This window comes from Apis laboriosa, unplaced genomic scaffold (assembly GCF_014066325.1).
Source record: "Apis laboriosa isolate Shangri-la unplaced genomic scaffold, ASM1406632v1 scaffold125_cov141, whole genome shotgun sequence".
Classification (NCBI taxonomy): domain Eukaryota; kingdom Metazoa; phylum Arthropoda; class Insecta; order Hymenoptera; family Apidae; genus Apis; species Apis laboriosa.
This window is the reverse complement of record NW_025221145.1, coordinates 2,054,962-2,075,016: the sequence shown is the minus strand read 5'-3', so window position 1 is coordinate 2,075,016 and position 20,055 is coordinate 2,054,962. Positions and strand designations below refer to the sequence as shown.

The window sequence follows — 20,055 nt, the reverse complement described above, 5'->3', positions numbered from 1 at the left end:
AATTGACTGTCTCCGAATCTTTCAAGTTTCTTCTTTTTTTTTTTTTTTTCTTATTTCTGGAAAAAAAGCTTGAAATTTCTTTTTTCTTATTTCCAGAGAAAAAGTTTCGATCTTCGTTTCTCTGTATCTCGTGACGAATAATTGAATACGATGTAAATTATTGTAAAATGATTTGAGATTTATAATAAATATTTTTTGAGTCTGAAAATACTTATCATCTTTCGTCTGAATATATTACTATTATTAATGATTTTTTTAGTTAGACAATTGACTTTAGACAATTGAGAAATTTTTCAAATACTATCAAATTTATGAATTTTTTTTATATAAAATATAGCAATGTTTTTTTTATGGTCAATTATTAACTTTTTTTAATTAATAATAATTATAACCACAGTATTATCTCTATATTATTTTATATCTTTACAAAGGAATTGAAGTGAATTGTATTTTTTATCTTAAAATGTTATCTATGAAAGTATTGGCCATTTTTGAAAATTCATAAAAGATTTTTTAGTGATAATGAAGTTTAATTACAATAAATTTTTAAATTCTAGAATATAAACAAATATTATTATGATACAATTAAAATGTAACAATTATAATTTATTGTATATCTAAACGTTAATTATAATTGCTAAGAAATTATATATATATTTTTAAAATATAATAAATCTTTAGTAATTTTATAAAAGAAGCAACATGATATTTAATTAAATAATTTCTTTGTACAAAATTATAAATACAAAGATTGTGTTCTATTTAAATTAATGTGAATAAATATAAATTTATAATATTATTTCTCTAAGAAACATTTTAATTTTACTAATAATGTTTTTATTAAGATAAATTGAATTGTTTCTAGATAAAAAGATTGTTTTCTTGTAAAGAATAACTTTTATAGAAATGCACAATCGCGATATATTTTTATAAAAATATATTTTATAACATTGTTTTTTTTCAATATTAAAATATTATAAATTTTATTATAGAATGAAATAATATAAGAATAGTAAAAAGGAATTGAAATAGAAAAATTTTTTGTAAAGATTAATTTTATTTTTGAAATTTTTAAAAATGTTATAAGAATATTGTAAAAGAATATTTTTCATTTTTTAAAAATTATCATTTCTGAAAAATTCTTAATTTATTTTGTTGTTTTTTTAAGCACGATTCCTCTTAAGATTTTGTAAAAAAGGACATTGTTGTATAAAACGATATTCTAAATTTTCTTTACAAAAATTATAGTACAACAATAATATTTTATCTCTTAAATCTAAATAAGAATCTGCGAATACTTAAGAACTTTCTCAACTTATTTTGAACAGTTTTTTTTAATTTACCGTGAAAAACGAAGATGAGGACAAGTAAAGAAGTTTTATATTGTTTTTCTTAGAATTTTAATAATAAAAACAATAATAATAAATTATAAATAATATTATTTAGTTTTATCTTTTTATATCACGATTTTATTGTCTCAATTATAATATCTGCTTGTTCAAATTTCTGAAAAATTTTCATTTATCATTTATCATATAATAATTTATTATTATTATTAATAGTATTAGTATTAAGTATTAGTAGTAGTATTAGTATTAATATTAATATTATTATATTATTTGTCTCTTCCGTTTTTTAAAAAGTATTAAATTGATGAGATCGTGATAGTTGATATCCTCAAGTTTTATTTCACTCCGATTATATTAAAAAATACTTGTATTATATTGTACATTTTTAATATCTTATTATATTTGTATATATATTTAGGACATTTGAGACATTTGAGATAAATAAATTTTTTAAATATATTATGTATTTTTTGGAGATATGATGATATAAAATAAAATAATATACACTTTCTGTTGTTTCCAAATTTTTTTGTGTTTTTATATAATATTATATAATACTATATAATACTAATATATATTTTCTTATTTTTTCACAATATTTATATTGTATGTTTTATCATATTATTATTTTTTAAAATTGCAATAATTTTGATATTGAGATGTTGATTAGATATTTTATATGTGAATATTATATCCGATTAATTATATTTGATTATTGATTTCTTGATTGTTTTAGTTATGTATGTGTAGTTGTATATATATATTATTTTATTCTATAAAAAAATGTTATATAAATATATAAAATTATATTTAATATGCAAAAATATTTTTAATTTCTATTTACATTTTTTTAGTTATTTTCATAAAATTATATAAATTTTATAATATATAAAAAATATTTGTATCATGAATGACAATTATTTAAAAATTGTGATTGTATCTAATAAATCCGAAAACATGTTCTAAGAAAATAAATCATTAACAAAAACTTGTAAGTCATTTAAATGGAGAATAATATTCATGAAATATAAAAAAAATTTATTATAAGCCAATAAATCTATTATAAATCAGATGATATTGATTTATGAACAATTTTACAATAATAAATAATGATTATATGTAAAAAATTTTTTTTATATCAATATCCATTAATTTTATTTCGATTATTCATAATAATTATCGATAAAAAATTATTTCGATTACATTCAATTAACTAAACTTTCAATTTTTTAATTTATATTTTATTCGATCAGAACAATTTATTAATATTAAGCAATCAATATAAATTTATTTCATCAATAATGATTATTAGTACCAAAAAAAAAAAAATATCACGTATAATCGTTATTTGTAAAATATAAAAACCCAAAATATAGTCGAAAAAATAATTATTACAACTTTTTTCATTTCGTTATAACTATTATACTTCCTGGTTGATCTTATATGAAAATCACCATGACAAATTGTAACGAATATGTCAAAACACATAAACATATTCACAGCATACGAAAGCCATCATCTCACATTAATCTCAATTTTCCGGTTTTTTAATGCGTTTCGATCATAGTCGAATCTTTTAAAATCTGCTAACAAATGAAAAAAAAAAAAATTTGACGAAAAAATATACTAACTATGTGTATTATCTTTTTCAGATATGTCGCGATCTGTCATCCTTTTATCTCGCACACTATGTCAAAACTGTCTCGTGCAGTGAAGTTCGTCATAGTGATTTGGCTATTAGCATTATGTCTGGCCGTACCACAGGCGATTCAATTCGGGGTCGTTTATGAAAATAAAAATGGATCGATAATTCTGGATACAGCTCGATGCTCGATGAAATGGACATTGATCGAACATGCATTCGAGATATCCACTATGTTATTTTTTGTCCTACCTATGACGATCATCATCGTTCTTTATATATTGATCGCGATTAAACTGAGACGATCGAGAATGTTGACAGCTACTGTGAACAGGAACCATTTATCGGTTGTTACGAATCATTGGGACAGCGGAAGAAAAAGCGCTGCGCAAAGGAATGTCATTCGAATGTTGAGTGAGTAGAAATATAAAGACTTTATAGATGGTAATTTTATAGATATGATGTTATTATAACATCGTATTTCTTTATAGCTAAACATAAGTAAATAATTTGGGAATGACATTTTATACATATGCAAATCTATAATTTTTATTATTATATAATATTTTAATAATTTATATTTTATTTCAAAAATGAAAATAAAAAAATAGAAAAAAATATGTGAATAATTTAAAATGAGAATAATATTTTATATGTAGATAATTTCTGTTATTAGCATTTTAATAATGTTATAATAAACATTTTTTTCATTTTAAAAGTCAAGTGAATAAAAATATATTATAAAAATATAGAGTATAGGGCCAATTTAAACTTTTGTATTATATATTGTATTATATATTTTGTATTATATATTGTATTATATATTAGAATTATCTAATATATTAATTAATTACTTTTACAAAGTAGATAATTGCAAGTAGATTTATAATTTAATTTAATCTAATGAGTATATATCTATTTATATTATAATATTTTCACAATAGTTTCGTACAGAAATAAAAAAAATTGGAATTAAAAAATATTCAGAAAATATAAATTTAAATTCTTTAAAGTGTACTATTTATTATTTTAGATATTTGATTGTTTATATATTATTACGATCGTTTATATATTATTACATAGAACAAAATTTATTATTATACTTTTTCTCTTCTATTTTCAATTGGAATGCGATTCGATTGTAGAAATTTGTTAATCTAATAATTATTTATATGATATACGATGATTATTCTTTTTTCATTAGCAATATGTTTTTTTATTAATTGAAAGTATGTAACATATTCTTTTCTTAAAATCAATATGATTCAATATTGATCATATCATTTAATTATATCATCTTATTTCGATAGCATCAAACAAACTTCCACATAATCTAATATTATCAAGAATTCTGAACATTTCTTCTTGAATTGTACAAAAATAATTAATTACAAACTAATTAAAATTTATCTATTAAAATGTATTTTAGATATTAAAATGTAATTTTATATTAAAATTTAAAATCTTTTTATCGAAAATTTATTGTCTCTCAATTGATCCAAAAAAAAAATAAATTTTTTTTTCTTTTTTCCATTAAACTGTAATCTAGTGTAACGAAAACTAATTGTAAGAATAGAAGTTAATCATTGATAGATAGAAAATAGATAAAGTTGAACAAAAAAAGAATCACGTACTTATATGCTTACGACTCCATCAATTAACGAATTGTGATCAAATTCACAGAAATATAGTTTAAATATAATTTTGAATAGTTCACTCTAACTCTCTCGAATTATGAAATTGCATTTTTTGATATACATTCGCGAAACATATATTTATGAAACCCGTAAAATATTAATTGAGACAAATGAAATAAAAAGACTCAATTTTCACAAAATTAGAAATTAATTCATTTATTTATTTTATTTTATTTTTTATTATTCTCATTTTATTTCTTTGTTTTTTTACTTATTTATTTTAAATTCACAAAAAATTTTAAGTTATTTAAAAGTTAAGTTAATTTACAAAATTTATTTATTGTATCAAAATGAAATTCGGTATGTGTTTTTTTCTAGATTTAATAAAAAACTAAAAATTCAGAAATCAAATATCAAAATTATCCAAATATATTTTTGAGATTTTATTAAAATTTTTTAAAATTGAATTATTTTTATAATTGTATAATCTAATAAGTTATTTAATTAATTTTCTTTATTTTTTCAATTTAATATATATATATATTAACTATCTATATTTATCTACTTATATTCTATTTCCAAAAAATTTTTTATTGAATTGAAATTAATCAAATTTGTCACTCATAACATTTATTATATAGTTTACTAACGTTAAAGTTAAAATGTTGTTCTTGTTTTATTATTAGTATTTATGTTGTTCTTGTTTTATTATTATTACTTATTATTATTTTCAATTTTGTTTCATAATTTATTTGCATAATAAAATATATTTTGAATATATTTATTTTATTGTATATAATTTTATTTTTAAATTATCCTATATCGAAGTTTTCATAAAAGTTCATAAGTAAACTTGAAAGAGATTAAATTATCTTTGATTCACAAAATTTTATTCATTCTTTAATTTAAACTTAAAGTTCTAATAATTCATTTTTCCTTTTATTATTAATAAATTTGATTAGATTATCATTTTATTGCGTTTTCAAACGCATTTTTGTTAAAAGGTTATATTCAATCATATTCGAGCAATCATCATTTCATTAAACCACATGCTATACATCCACATTTATATAAGATAATAACCATTATATGTGCATATATGTACTAGAATATATTCTCAGTTTTATATATAGTTATAATATTGCGGCAAATTTTTATTATTTATCAAAGATAAACGGCTAAATCTAAAATAAAAATAACATTTTATTTGAAATTTTTATTTTAAATATGAACATTTATTATTATATTTTATTAATATTTATAGAATATCTATTATTGTACATATATTTCTATTATTAGTATATTGATAATACGTACTTACTTTTAAATCTGAATAATGTTTTATAAATATGTTTTATATAAATATGATATAATTATAATATCGTGACATAAATTTCATCATAAATTTCTAATAGAATTAAATGATAAACTGTAATTAACTTTTTTCAATTTTAATTATTTTATTTTTTTTTCCAATTTTTTCTTTTAAGCTTTATGTTAGTAAAATAAGAAATCAATCTGAAAAATCGAAAAAGCAATACTTTCCATCATTAAGAAAAAAAATATTGTTACTATTCTATATATATAGAATTCTATCTGCGTCTGTGACAAAATAAATTGACAGATTTGAAATATCTCAACTGCAACCTACATCGAATTGAGAGAAAAATCATCTGTAAAAATTATCATTGTTGTTAGTATTTATCCAAACTCATATAATTATAATTATAACTTTAATCGAGGATTATTTTATATTTATTTTACATTCTGAAAAACAATACTAAGAAATAATTAAGAATAGCTTAAATTCTTAATGAATATATAAAGGAATATATAAAGGAAATGTGAAGAAACATGAAAAGAACATATTTCGAAAAAAAACGTAAAAAAAAGTAAAAGATCATTCTATTGAAATTCTATTTTCTAATTGATAACATTGAAAACTATCTAGTTATAAGTTTATGTAGTATTATTAATCTTCTTTTATCTATTTTTTCGTACATTTTTATAAAAAAATATATTTTGTTCCTTTCATAAATTAATTATATTGAAAGGAATAATATAATAATAAAATTAGAATATTAAATATTATTTTATTAATTATTATTTTTTCAAATATTTTTAATTATTATATAGTAAAATTATAATATTGATTTATTTTATCAATTTATTTTATCAATATAAATATTATGCTATTACCAATATAACATTTTTTTAAAAAAAAATTTTTTTTTAAAATTCTAATTTAGACTGATTTTCTTTTTTTTTAGCATATAGCATATTATATGCCAATTCTACAATTCGAATAATAGTTGATCCGCATATTTTAAATAATTTGAAAGACTTCTTCATTTATGGTAAATATTTTTTTCTATTACTATTTTCTAAATCCTTTGCTCAAATTTATGAGCATATTTTTGAAAAGTTTTATAAACTTTTTGTATAAGAATATGTTGTGATAATATATTCTGAAAGATTTGTATTTAAATAAACATTAAAAATATTGTTTCATTTATTTTAATCGGAAAGAAGAATCAAAGTATTTATATTTATTTTTAAATATTAAAAAAAATTAATTATTTATTGATAAAATATTAATAGCTATAGTATCTAACAACAGTTTTTATAATCGGATTGATCTTTTTTCCTTAAGAAAAGAAAATATACACTTATTATATTAAAATCTATATTAAAATCTATTTAAATGAAATTTATACTATAATTAAATATATTATATTTATTATTTATAATTACCATAATTAATTATTAAATTTTAGATTGGATATTTAAATTATGGATTTATGAAAAATTATTAATTATTATATTTAATGTATAAAAATTATTTATATAATTTTTAATTTCTTTTAGAATAATAATTACTATATAAAATGTAAATAAAATACTATGTAAATATTTAGTAAAAATTTTCTCAATATAAATTGACGATACTTGAAATTTAAATCTAAAACGAAATAATAATTTAAAATTAATAACTTGTATTGTATGATAATAATATATTCTAAAAATATCACCTAAATCAATTATTAATTCTGTTTATAATTTCAACGTGTAATATTAAAAGTCATAATTTAGAAAGTCATAATTAAAATTATTTAATATAAGATATATATATATAACTAGTTCATAAATGCTAGATTTCATATAAAATAGAATCGACCAAATTAACACAAGAAAGATTAAAAAGAGAGATTAGGTATTCCCAAGATTCATGTTTATAGTTGAGAAATAGTTGGCTTTTTCCAAAGCAAAGGTACAAGAATCAATTCATTCAGTCTCGAGAAGTTCCATCCTTCTACTTGATAGTCCCTAAAAATAGTTTCTTTAGTAATAAATTCTTTTACGAGCGACGAGACGGTTTCGAACGACACACAAAATTTATCGTCTCCGGATGTTTCCTATTGTGCTTCGAATCGTTGCAATTATTGTTATTCAAATAGAAATTTGAATAATGAAATAAAATGTTAAATTGATTTAAAAGAGTAAATAATATAGAATAATTAATATATATAATATAATTATTTATAATAATACAATTATTTATACAAAAAATATTAAATATGATATATTAATTGGAAAATCAATTCTCAATAATGAAAGAAACACAAAAATTGAGAAGAGCAAGAATCATATAATGATTAGAGTTGATATATTAATATATAAAATATTTATAATAAATTAATTTGTTAGAATATTTTTTTATTTTCAATTATAAATAATTTTATTTTAATTAATTGGCAGTGCATTACATTATAGCATTTTTTAGTCAGTTTCTCAACGAAGAGCTTAAAGAATATAATTAATATTATTTTAATTGCAAAAAATTAAAAAAATTTATTATTATTAAAAAAAAAAGTTTTTTATATCAATGCAGATATACATAACATGCAATGTATTTATTATTTGTTGTCATTTTATTATTTCAATTAATATTTTTCAATTTCTTAAAATTTTTTTATAAATATTCTATATATGAATAAATGAAATATTTTTAATGTTAAATTTTTTTAAAAGGTATAATAAACTCGATTCTTTATGAAATTAAGATTTTAAATTAAAGCATATTGATAAAAATAGATGAAAAATTGATGTATTTTGAAAAGAACCATTTTTTAAGTGAAGGATATTTATATTTCATTTTATTTGTTTTCTACAAATATCGTTCACGATGCTATTTTTTTTTTCACTTTATTTACGGAATTATCCGTAAACAAATCATATAGATGTAATTTCTCATTCGAACGAATATAATAGAATAGATGTTACAAGAAAATAACAGGCCGTTTTATTACTTATTATAATTTATAAATATTATCTTGGAAAAATAAGAATAAATTTCTTGTAATTAGACTATATACTATTAAATTTTTTAAAAAAATTTATAATATTCCTCAAATTATAATATATAGATTCTCTAAAGTTCTTGTAAAATTCTCTTAAAGTTGCTATAGAATTTATTTATAATTTTTTTTAAAATTCATTTGTAAAATTTGTTTAATTCTCTTGAAATTCTTATTGAATTCTGTTATAATTTTCATTAAATCTCTCTAAGAATTCTCTCAGAATTCTTATAATTTTATTAATAATAAATTTCTGTAGAATTCATTTAAAATTTTTAAAAAATTTTTTTAGAATTTTATTCAGTTTCAGAAAATTTCTCTAGAATTTTTATAATACATTTTGATAAAATTTATCTCCATCAAGTTTCTATCAAGTTTTCATAAATTTTTCAAATAATATTCTTAATGAGTATTCCATGTTTTTATTGAATTCTCATTAGATTCTTAATTCTTGTTTCTTATTAATTTTTTTTGTTATTATTGTTTCGAAATTTTCATTCCCAAAAAACAAAATCTGCCCAACAAACCCAACGATTCAATCGACAGTGATGATCGTAAATTCGATCCATGTTCCAGACAATGATTCTTCGAGACTTTTTCGGTCATGCGTGCATTTTCATCAAAGCCTCGAGAGATAGACTCATAAAATCATATGACTTCGTGATTTCCGTTAGTTTATGGAACGATGTGACCACTATCCTCATACAATAGATATTATTGAGAAATAAATAAAACGATATAAAATTACACATATGAAAAATTATATTAACATTTATTATTATTTTAATTGCAAAAAATTAAAAAAATTTATTATTATTAAAAAAAAAAGTTTTTTATATCAATGCAGATATACATCATTTAATATAATCAAATTCGTTAAAATTTATTTAATTTTTATTAATTTAATTAATCAAATGGAATATTTAGTAAAAAAATTACAATTTTTTTTAAAATTGTTAATCTTTTCGTTTGGTAAATTAAAAAGTATAGTTTTTTTATTAAATTAATTTATAATAATTTATTGTGATAAATTGAGGAATATATTTATTAATAATTTATTAACTTTAATTTAATTTTTAATTTATGAACTTTATATATTTTTACACATTATATAATATATGTTTTACATATTTTTCATAAACGATATAAATGAATATTTTATATATTTTTTTCTGATATTAATTTTATTTGTATAATTAAATATTTTATTTATTTATATAATTAAATATTCCAAATAAATTCAAATATATTCTAAATAAAATTTCTGATTATTATTCTGATTATAATTCTGATATGATATTGAAAATTGAAAAATTTTGAATAATTTATTTGTAGAATACGGAATAGTCCAATATAGAATATTGAAATAGTCCAATATGATATTGAAACAATATAGGATAATTTTGAGAGATAATTTTGTGAGTGAAATAACACGATCTCATAAAAATTATAAAATTTTCAATTCTTTTGATACTATATATATTGCATAAAAAATACATTAATTATTGTTTTTATTTGTTTTTAGTTGAAAAATCAAAGTTATATGTAATATAACTTAAAAATTATTCATTTTTTATATATTTTTTAAATTATGATTTATATTTATATAAATAATGATTTTTTCAGAATGCAGTGTATTAATATAATGTTCAGAAATTATATTTATGTGTTGAAATATTATTATACGGTTATTGAAAAAACAAGTAAGTGAGCCACTTTCTAATTTTTGAATTATATGGATACAATAGATGACTCATTATAAAAGTATATAATAATATATAGTATAGTATAATAGTATAGATAAGTAATGATAAGGATGAAATGACGTAAATTTTTTAGAAATTTTTTAGAATTACTATACCATAAAAATTTAACTAATATCTAAGTAAAAAAAAGATATATTTGCAAACATCAATATTTATATAGATTTATAATATTAAAGAATATAAAAGAAAAAATAATCATAAATTTAAAAAAAATATATAATTGAATTCTATACGACTATAAGATTATGTTTTAGGATGTGATATTTTTAAAATATTAAAAATATATGTTATAAGTCTAATAAAAGAAAAAATTATTTTCTTTTTTGCATAAATTAATATTTTTTGCATAAATTAATATTTCCGCATTATTTATATATATTCAAAAATTCTGAATATCCTTTGTGAAATCACTTTTTATAAGTCAAATATTGAATCCAATCATTTTGTTATAATGTAAAATTTTGTATTATTTATCTTTTTCTCCGGAAATATAATTATTTCTTCTATTAAAAAATTTAAAAAATTTTTACTTTTTAGAAGATAAATTTTGCATATTAATTATTTTTCATTATTTTATTACTTTTCTTGAGATTTTTTCAGTTATAAATTTCTTCTTTCAATATTTTTTTTTATCAATGTTTTCAGAAAATTGCTGTTTTTTATATTTTTTTGATCTATATTCAATGAAAAATTTCATTAAAATACTGAAAATAAAATTAATCTAATTGAATAAAGTATCTTTTATAAAAATTGTAAAAATTTCTACATTTTTTAAACTAGATTCTGGTTTTATAGTTCCATTAAGATCTGTAAAATTATTTATTATTTTATTGTATATATCCTGATCGTTTTTCTTCATTTAAGAAAACATAATCTGGAATAATATTTAGTTTAATCTTAAATTAATTTAAAATAAAATGGATTTACATAGAATTCAATTGTTTTTTTTTTTATAATTACGAATAAATTTTTTTTTAGATATTAATTAAATCTACTAATCATTATACTGATCATTTTTAAAAAATTGGCTATTTTTTTTTTTGGCTATTTAAATTTATCCTATTAAATAATTTTAATAGAACGATTTCTTTTTTAATTCAATTTCTCAAATAAACGATAGCAATTTATCAAAAATTCATGAGAAAATTTTTATATCTAATATTATAATTTTATGTTAAATCTAATAAATCGCTAACATTTTGCAAATATTATACAGTTTCACACGCATACGCGCATACGCGCGTACATATACACACATATTTTAAAATATATTTTTTTATGTAATTATTGAGTATTTGAATTTATTTTAACTACATAAAAATCTACAATTTACTTATTATATAGATATATAAACTGTCCTAAAATATGGGAATATCCGTTAACTAAATTAGAGAAATTTCAAACAACATTTCAAAAATGTTCATTATGGCTTTCTTAATGAAAGACACTAATCAATCATGGAGCGCATAACATACATCGAACCGTAACGGTAATGTTGACTATGTGCTGCTAATCGAGCAATAAACAAATCCAAGCAATATATCGAAGAAAGTATTGAATATCATTATTTATTTATTATTTATGATATAATTATATATAATTATTTATATAGATTTAAGTTTTTATATTTTAATAAAAAAATATATGTTATATTCAACATACCTCTTATCACATATATTGTTTTGAATGTGCATTAGATGTGTTTTTCGATCAGCAACATATAACCAGCAACATATAGCCAGCAACATTACCATCGCAAATCGACTAAGCTACGCATACAATTGGCCAATTTTTTATTATAACTTGTATTTTTTGTTAATAACTTGTTGTAACAAAAATTTTTATAAAGAAAAAAATATTACTTGAAATTATCTCAAGAATCTTCAGTTAATAGATGTTTTTGAATTATATATATATATATAATTAATCTTTCAAATAATTTGTTTTATAAAATATAGTATAATTTGTTGCTTTTTAAATCTTTTTTCTTTATATGGATAATTTTTTTAATACATTTTCTTCAATTTCAAAAAATCAATTTAGAGTTTATTTGTCTATACCATATTTCTTTCCTAATGTAACTGCACTTTTTCCATTCACGACTTTCTTAATAGTCTCATAATAATTCGCTTAAGTAGCGCTGCTTTGTTCAAAATCTCTTATACCAAGCTCAATTAAAACATGAACCAAAATTCCAAACTATTTCTTTACTTTTTATTCTCATGAGTTTTATTTAATTAAACTTTCAAATATTAATAATAAAATTATACATAAAATAATAACATAAATTATATAATTAACGCACATCAAATTGCGCAATTGCTATTTAAATTAGATATTAAAATATTCGCAATTTTCATCTTTATTATATTTTAAAATAAAAGTTATGAAAATTTTTTATATATTGGTATAATAAAATTTTCTTCTTTTTTTGAATTCAGTTTTCTTCGATTCAGTTTCGTAGACTACAGAAAAGTCTTCGACGAAAACATAATTTTTTACGGCAGTATTTGTTATTTTCGTTGAAATAAGCGATATTGATGATATAAAATATGCAAATTTATTTTGCATATTTATTAAATATTATTAAATATTAATAGTTTTTAAACAGAAGTTATGAAATTAAATTATTTTGAAAAAAAAATGATAAATATAAATTTTGATATTGAATATATGATATATGATAAATATATGATAAATTGATTACTTGAAGCTTTGAGTGAAAAAAAATAAAAAAAATTTCAAGTACAAATGAAATTATTTCCTGATTAGATCTGAATTATTGATAATTGAAAATAAATAAAAAATATAAAATTAAAATTTTATTATTTAAAAATTAGTTTTCAAAAAAACTGAATTTGAAAATTTGTCAATTATATTTTTTATTTATGTATATTTTATTTTCTCAAAAATAAAAATTTAGTGATAAAATTTTATTCTACATTTTCTGTTTGTTTTCATTTATAAAATAATTTATTGATATTCATTCAAATCTAATAAAAATAATCAATTTATATTTAAAAAATTTTCAAACTTATTTTATTCGAAAATAAAACTTTGAAATATCAATAAAAGATTTTATTTGATTTTTTGATTTTTTTCCTTTACTTCCTATCCGGAAGAATTCTGTATATTTAAAATTTTTTTCTATTTCTTTATTATTAATTTAATTATTTACTTAAATTATTATTTAAATTATCGTATATGAAAAAAATATTGAAATTTTCAAAACATTGAATATTGAACATTTTATTTTAATTTAAGATTTAATATTTGTCTATTTCAACATTTTAGAATAAATATTCTTCTATAAATATTTCTTTTAAAGAAATCGCACTCATATCTAGTAATGAACAAGTTTAGTAATTTGAATATCTAACATACAATTTAATGTACAGTCAATCACAAAAATTTTCATATTATAGAAGTTATATCTTATAAAAAAATTCATTTAATTAAAAAAATGAAAATTTTGATTTTAATGAAAATTTGAATGTATAATACAATAATACAATTATATGTAGAACAATTGTAATATAAAACAGTATTTTATATATAACAGGATTATCGTTACATTTAATTCAATTTATTAATTGAATTTGCAAGTACAAATATAAAATACATGAAAATTGTATGAAGTATATATGATTAACTACATATACTTTTATTGTAAATAATTTTATTTGCACCTAACGAAGTGTTTGAATATTTTCAAAAGCTATTATATATTGTTGTGAATCATTTGAAATTATATTAATCAAATTTCTTATAAGTTTATAACTTTGTTTTCAATATCCATCAGAAATAGGTTAATTTATTGTTAAAATTTTTTAAAGAAGAAATTTAAGAACAAAGAAGATTATCTTTTTTTTTTCTTAATGTGACAGAATCTAAAACGATAATTTATATATAATAAAATATTTAATAGAACTAGATTTTGTAATAAATGTTTAAATCAATTAGGAATTTAATGGAATCTAATGTAAAAGTTCTGTCTATTTATTTTACAATCATAAAGTCTATTTTACAATCTACTTTACAATCAAAAATCTATTTCAAAATATATAGAGTTTTTCATAATATATGGATCCCATTTTCTATAATTTTATTTGTTCGAATTAAAAAAAAATTCATCGGTTATAAAAAAATTAAACATTATTTTAAAAACAAAAATTTTAAACTTTCATTTATTATTATAAAAATATATATAATTTTATCATAAAATTTAAATATTTTTGAACAATAATTATTTTAATTCTTATATTTGCGATTCTATAATTACTATATTATATATATTCTTTAACAATACCGTAATCAAAAATTCATTTACATATTATAAATAATAAAAAAAAAGATTTTCAATGATAATTTATGCAATTTATTATGTAAAATTTAATTTATTTAATATTTTATCTATCTTTAATGTTATTACTGTATATAATTCTGAATTTCTGATTATGATTCAAAAGAATCATAATCTAATAATTTGTAAAGTACTACAAAGTACTATAAAGAAACCAATCAAAATATTTATTCATATTTTTTTAAAATTGATTCAAATTAATCTATACATGAAATATTTTAGACATAATTAATTAAGAAGAAAAGGTTTGATTCGTTATATTTTAAAATCGTATATATTGATAATTTTATCACTTAAAATATTTTATTTGTTTTGAAGATATTAAAAAAATATTTCGAATAAAATTGAATGGTTTTAAGGAGAATATAATATGATTTTTTTTTTAAATAAATGTGAAGAAATTATGTAAAGATCAATTTCATTTTTTTTAAAAATAGAATCATGTATTTTTTAATATATAAATAGACGCATATAAATACTTTTTTCTAAATATTTTCTATAAAAATTTATTAGACCATTTATAATAAGAAATCATTAGTTTTAGATATTTAATTGTTACTAAATATTTTGTAAAATAATAATTTTTCAAACATTACAAAGTTAAGTAATATTATTTGATTTTTTATAGAGAATATTGAGATATATCGATTTATACATTAAAAAATAATTCTATTTGAAAAAAAAAGTTGAATGTGTAAAAAACTTTTAAGTTTCTTTTTGAAAAAATTAATAATACTAAAATATAGCCTTTTTTAAAACTATTCAATTTTTATTCGCTTTTATTAACATTTTTTTATTAACATATTTGATAATATTATAATAAACAAACAAAATAAATGATAAAATTATATGAGATATTCTATATATTTTTCAGTTTCTTAAAATTTTGCCAAAAAAATTATCAAAAAATGATTAATTTCTGATAAAATGGCAGAATTAAAAAATAAATACAAAATTAAATATCAATTTCCAAAAAAATTATAAAATTAAAAATTTAGACAAAAATTCTTCTCACAATTATTCGTGCTATCTTCTATCAAATTATATTTTTCTACAAAAGCATAAATTTGAATAAAAATTTTGATTTTGAATCAGAAAAATATAATTTAGTATATGATAAAAAACGAAAAAAAATTTTTGATTTTGTATTAGAAGAATATAAAATATAATTCGATAGTCAAAATGACAAAATTTTTGTCTAAATTTCTGATTTTGTATCCAGAAAATATAATTGAACAAAAGATAGCACTTTTTCTTTAATATTGTCAATATTATAAAATTATGAAAGATATATCGTCTTAATGGTATTAAAATTTTTAAATTTTTCTTTTAACAATATACATTTAGAAATCATTATTTTAAGATGTACCTATACATTTAAAAAAAAAACGAAAAATTTAATTTAAGTAAAGTTTCTATTTTAATTTAAGAACAGTAATCTAAAAATATAATTGAATCACATAAACTCAAAAATAATTGGAGAGTTAAACTTACTTTATTCTTTCTATTTATTAATTCTACTTTAATTCTATTTAATTCTCCAAATTGATTCTCTTAAATCAGGATCAATTTAAAATCTTTGTGTTCAAACATAATATTACAATTCATAAACTTAAACCACAAATGGAAGACCAATAATTTCTCATTTAAAACTTTCTAATCAACAACTACAACGCTTCTAAAATCTTTCCAACATTTTCTAACATGATTTACGAGAAACAGCAATCAAAGACAACGCAATCAAATAGACTATTAAACATTACCTTGATTCTCTTTTCATTCCAATTCACTATCTGCTCTTTAATCCTCTTCTATCAACTCCATCAACTTCCTACACTCCTATTCTTATTCTCTAAGTTAGAAGCTGTATCTATTCTTCGATCATTTCATCAATTGCTATCATTTCTTTTATATACTTGTGCTAAACGAAAATCATCTTGTTTTATACTCACGGATTTACGAGGTATGGCGCAATCAATAAAACAAATAGTTATGAACGCGAATATGTTTCGTTTGACTTTCTGTGTCATCATTCGATTCATTGTTATTCGCTTCCTAGTACATTTTATAAAAAAATTTTCATTTAAATACGATGCTATCTTGATTGTGAAGTTAATGTATTCTATTTTCAAGCACAATAAATTCCTGGAGTTTTATTAAAGTTCTTTTATTTTTCTTTAAATATTCTGCTAGAATCCTCTTGAAATTCTTTTTTGTTCTTACAGAAATAGTTTGAAATTTCTACAAAATACTAAATTTAAATTGTAGAATTCCTATAATTGTATAAAAAATTTCTTCAGAATTATCTTATTTATTTTTAATATTCTTATAATTGATTTCCCTTCAAATTCTTGTCTCTTTTTCTTGTTTTTATACACAATGTTAAATCGTTATTAATATGTTATTATTATTATTAATAATCGTGAAATATTTTTAAATGATTGATTGTAAAATTGATGTTATTTATTGAGTTACAAGCAATTTTATTTTATATTAGAAACAAAACAGACACAGAGTGAGGCGATGCGATAGCGTAACTGAGATAAAATGTGATGTTTCATTTTATATAACAACTTAATTGTTTATATAAGAATTTAAATTGTTTATAATTAATAAATAAATTTTAATCTTTTAATCTTTTTAATATTTTTTTATATCAACTTTTGTATTTATTTTAATCTTCAGAAAATAATTACTCTTTAAAAATGTTCTACGAATATATTAATATTTTGTATAATTAAATATTGAAAATTGAATAATATGAAAAAAAAAAAATTTGAATGACATCTTGTTGATCGAATTTGAAAATTTTTGTTAATAAACTAATCAATTTCTTGCAATAATGAACAATGAAATATATATATTTATATATTTTTTCGTATAGAAATTAAAATTAAATATATAATCGTTTTCGTTTATTAAAATTAATTATTAATATTGCTTACATTTTGTTTGAAAACTTATTAGTTTAAATTAGATTAAAATTTAATACAAAAATATTATACAGTGATAAAATATTATATATAATAGCACAATTAAATAAAATTTTTAATTTTTTTAGCAAAAATTCAAATTCGAGTTCACAAAATGACAACAATTTTTTAATTTATTTATTATTATATAATTTAATTTATAATAGATTTAATAAATTTATTCTAAAGAAAGTTCTATTGAAGTAGAATAAAATTTATATATTATATTATAATATAGCATTAATAGAGAATGAAACAGGATTATTATATTATATTGATTACTCATATTCGCGAAATACGGAAGGTTTTCAAATAGTTTGCGTAAGAAAATCGATCAGAAGATAAATCGTATTGTAAAATTTTATAAATTTGCGCAATTATAAATATCTCAAAATAGTTTGTTACTTTTATCTTGCAAAATTACTGTTATCTTGCAAAATTAACGCGAAATTGGCACAAAATTGATAGAAAATTGATAGAAATCTCTTAATGATATGTGAATTTTCGATATAATTCTAAAAAATTTTTAAGATGTTTTTATCTCTATTGTTTTTTCAATAAGACTTCAAAATTATTATAAAATAGTAAATTTGAAGATTGTCAATGAAGATTTTATTTTAGAAATGTAATAGATAGATTTTTTTATTAAAAACAATCTGTCTTCTATAGAAAATATAAAAAAAAACAGACTTTAACAAATAGGAATAAATTATTACAAAAGAATTTGAAAATATAAATACATTTTTAAAATAAAATTAAAGATAAAATTAAAACAAATAAAACAATATTTCTATAAAAAATGTAATTTTCTATAAAAAATGTAATATTTGAATAATTATATTTTTATATATATTTATTATTATATATTTATTATTATATTTTTATTATATTATTTTTATTATTATTATTATTTTTTATTATATTTATATATTTTAAAGCAATTTTGAGATTTATCTCATATTCTTTTTTGTACTCAAAAATATTGTAAATATTGATAAAATTAGAAACATAATAAGATTAGAAAACTAATTAGATTTTTAATAATTCAAAATGAATAGAAAATTTTATTTAATCCAAAATTTTTGCATCATTGTTTAATAGATAATTAAGAATTTATCCATTTAATTATTAACATATAAGATAACATAGAAAGAGAATATAATTCGATTTTAATGGCCAAGAACTGATTGTTTCTGAGAACATGAGAGAATTAAATAAACTTTTTTTGAGAGATTTAATATCTTTTAAATTCTTATGGTTAATAGCGTTTGAGATTAAGTCTCCTTTTAAAGAATTATTTTTTAGAGAATTATTCCATTATTTCACTAATTTTATCAAGTTATAATTTGATAATTTAACAAAATTTAGAAAACTATAAATTGTGAAAAAAATTTTTTCGAAAATAAAAATTAAATCATTTCTTTCGATTATATATCAAGAAATATTTATTTAACTCTAATAAATTAATGAAATATAAAATATTATTCTTGTTTCATATAAATAAATATCTCATATTTTTATAAATTAAAATTTAATGAATATATTTCGGTTGAATATATCAAAGAAATATAAGAAATATCAAAAAAAGAATATATCAATAAAATATATCAAAGATTGAAAAATCAATTGAATGGTCGATAATTTATTTATTATTTATATAAATATAAAAAAATAAATTTTTCATCAATAAAAATTATAGATCAATATTAAATTTAAAATTTATAAATTAAAAATTTAAAAATTAAATTAAATTAAATTTAAAAATTAAATTTAAATATTTTTTTAATGTTTTTAATATAATATTATAATCTTAAAAATTTAAACTTTTATAATATAATAAAAATTATATGTAAAATTAATGTAACTTTTATAAATATTACATTAAACAAGAAACAACCTTTCATTGGTCAATCATAAAAAATTTAAATTGGAAAATATAAAAATGAAAAATTAAATCTTTAAAAACTT

At 17.9% G+C, this 20,055-nt stretch overlaps 1 protein-coding gene across 2 annotated transcripts in view; it reads left to right on the top strand.

The window, feature by feature from the left end:
• Positions 1 to 20,055, top strand: part of LOC122720330 (pyrokinin-1 receptor-like) — a 48,000-nt gene that overhangs the window by 11,395 nt on the left and 16,550 nt on the right. For both annotated transcript variants that reach the window (XM_043946957.1, XM_043946956.1), the window contains exon 3: positions 3,002 to 3,405. In XM_043946957.1, coding sequence (XP_043802892.1) covers positions 3,002 to 3,405 — 404 coding nt within the window. The remainder of the gene's footprint in view (positions 1 to 3,001; positions 3,406 to 20,055) is intronic.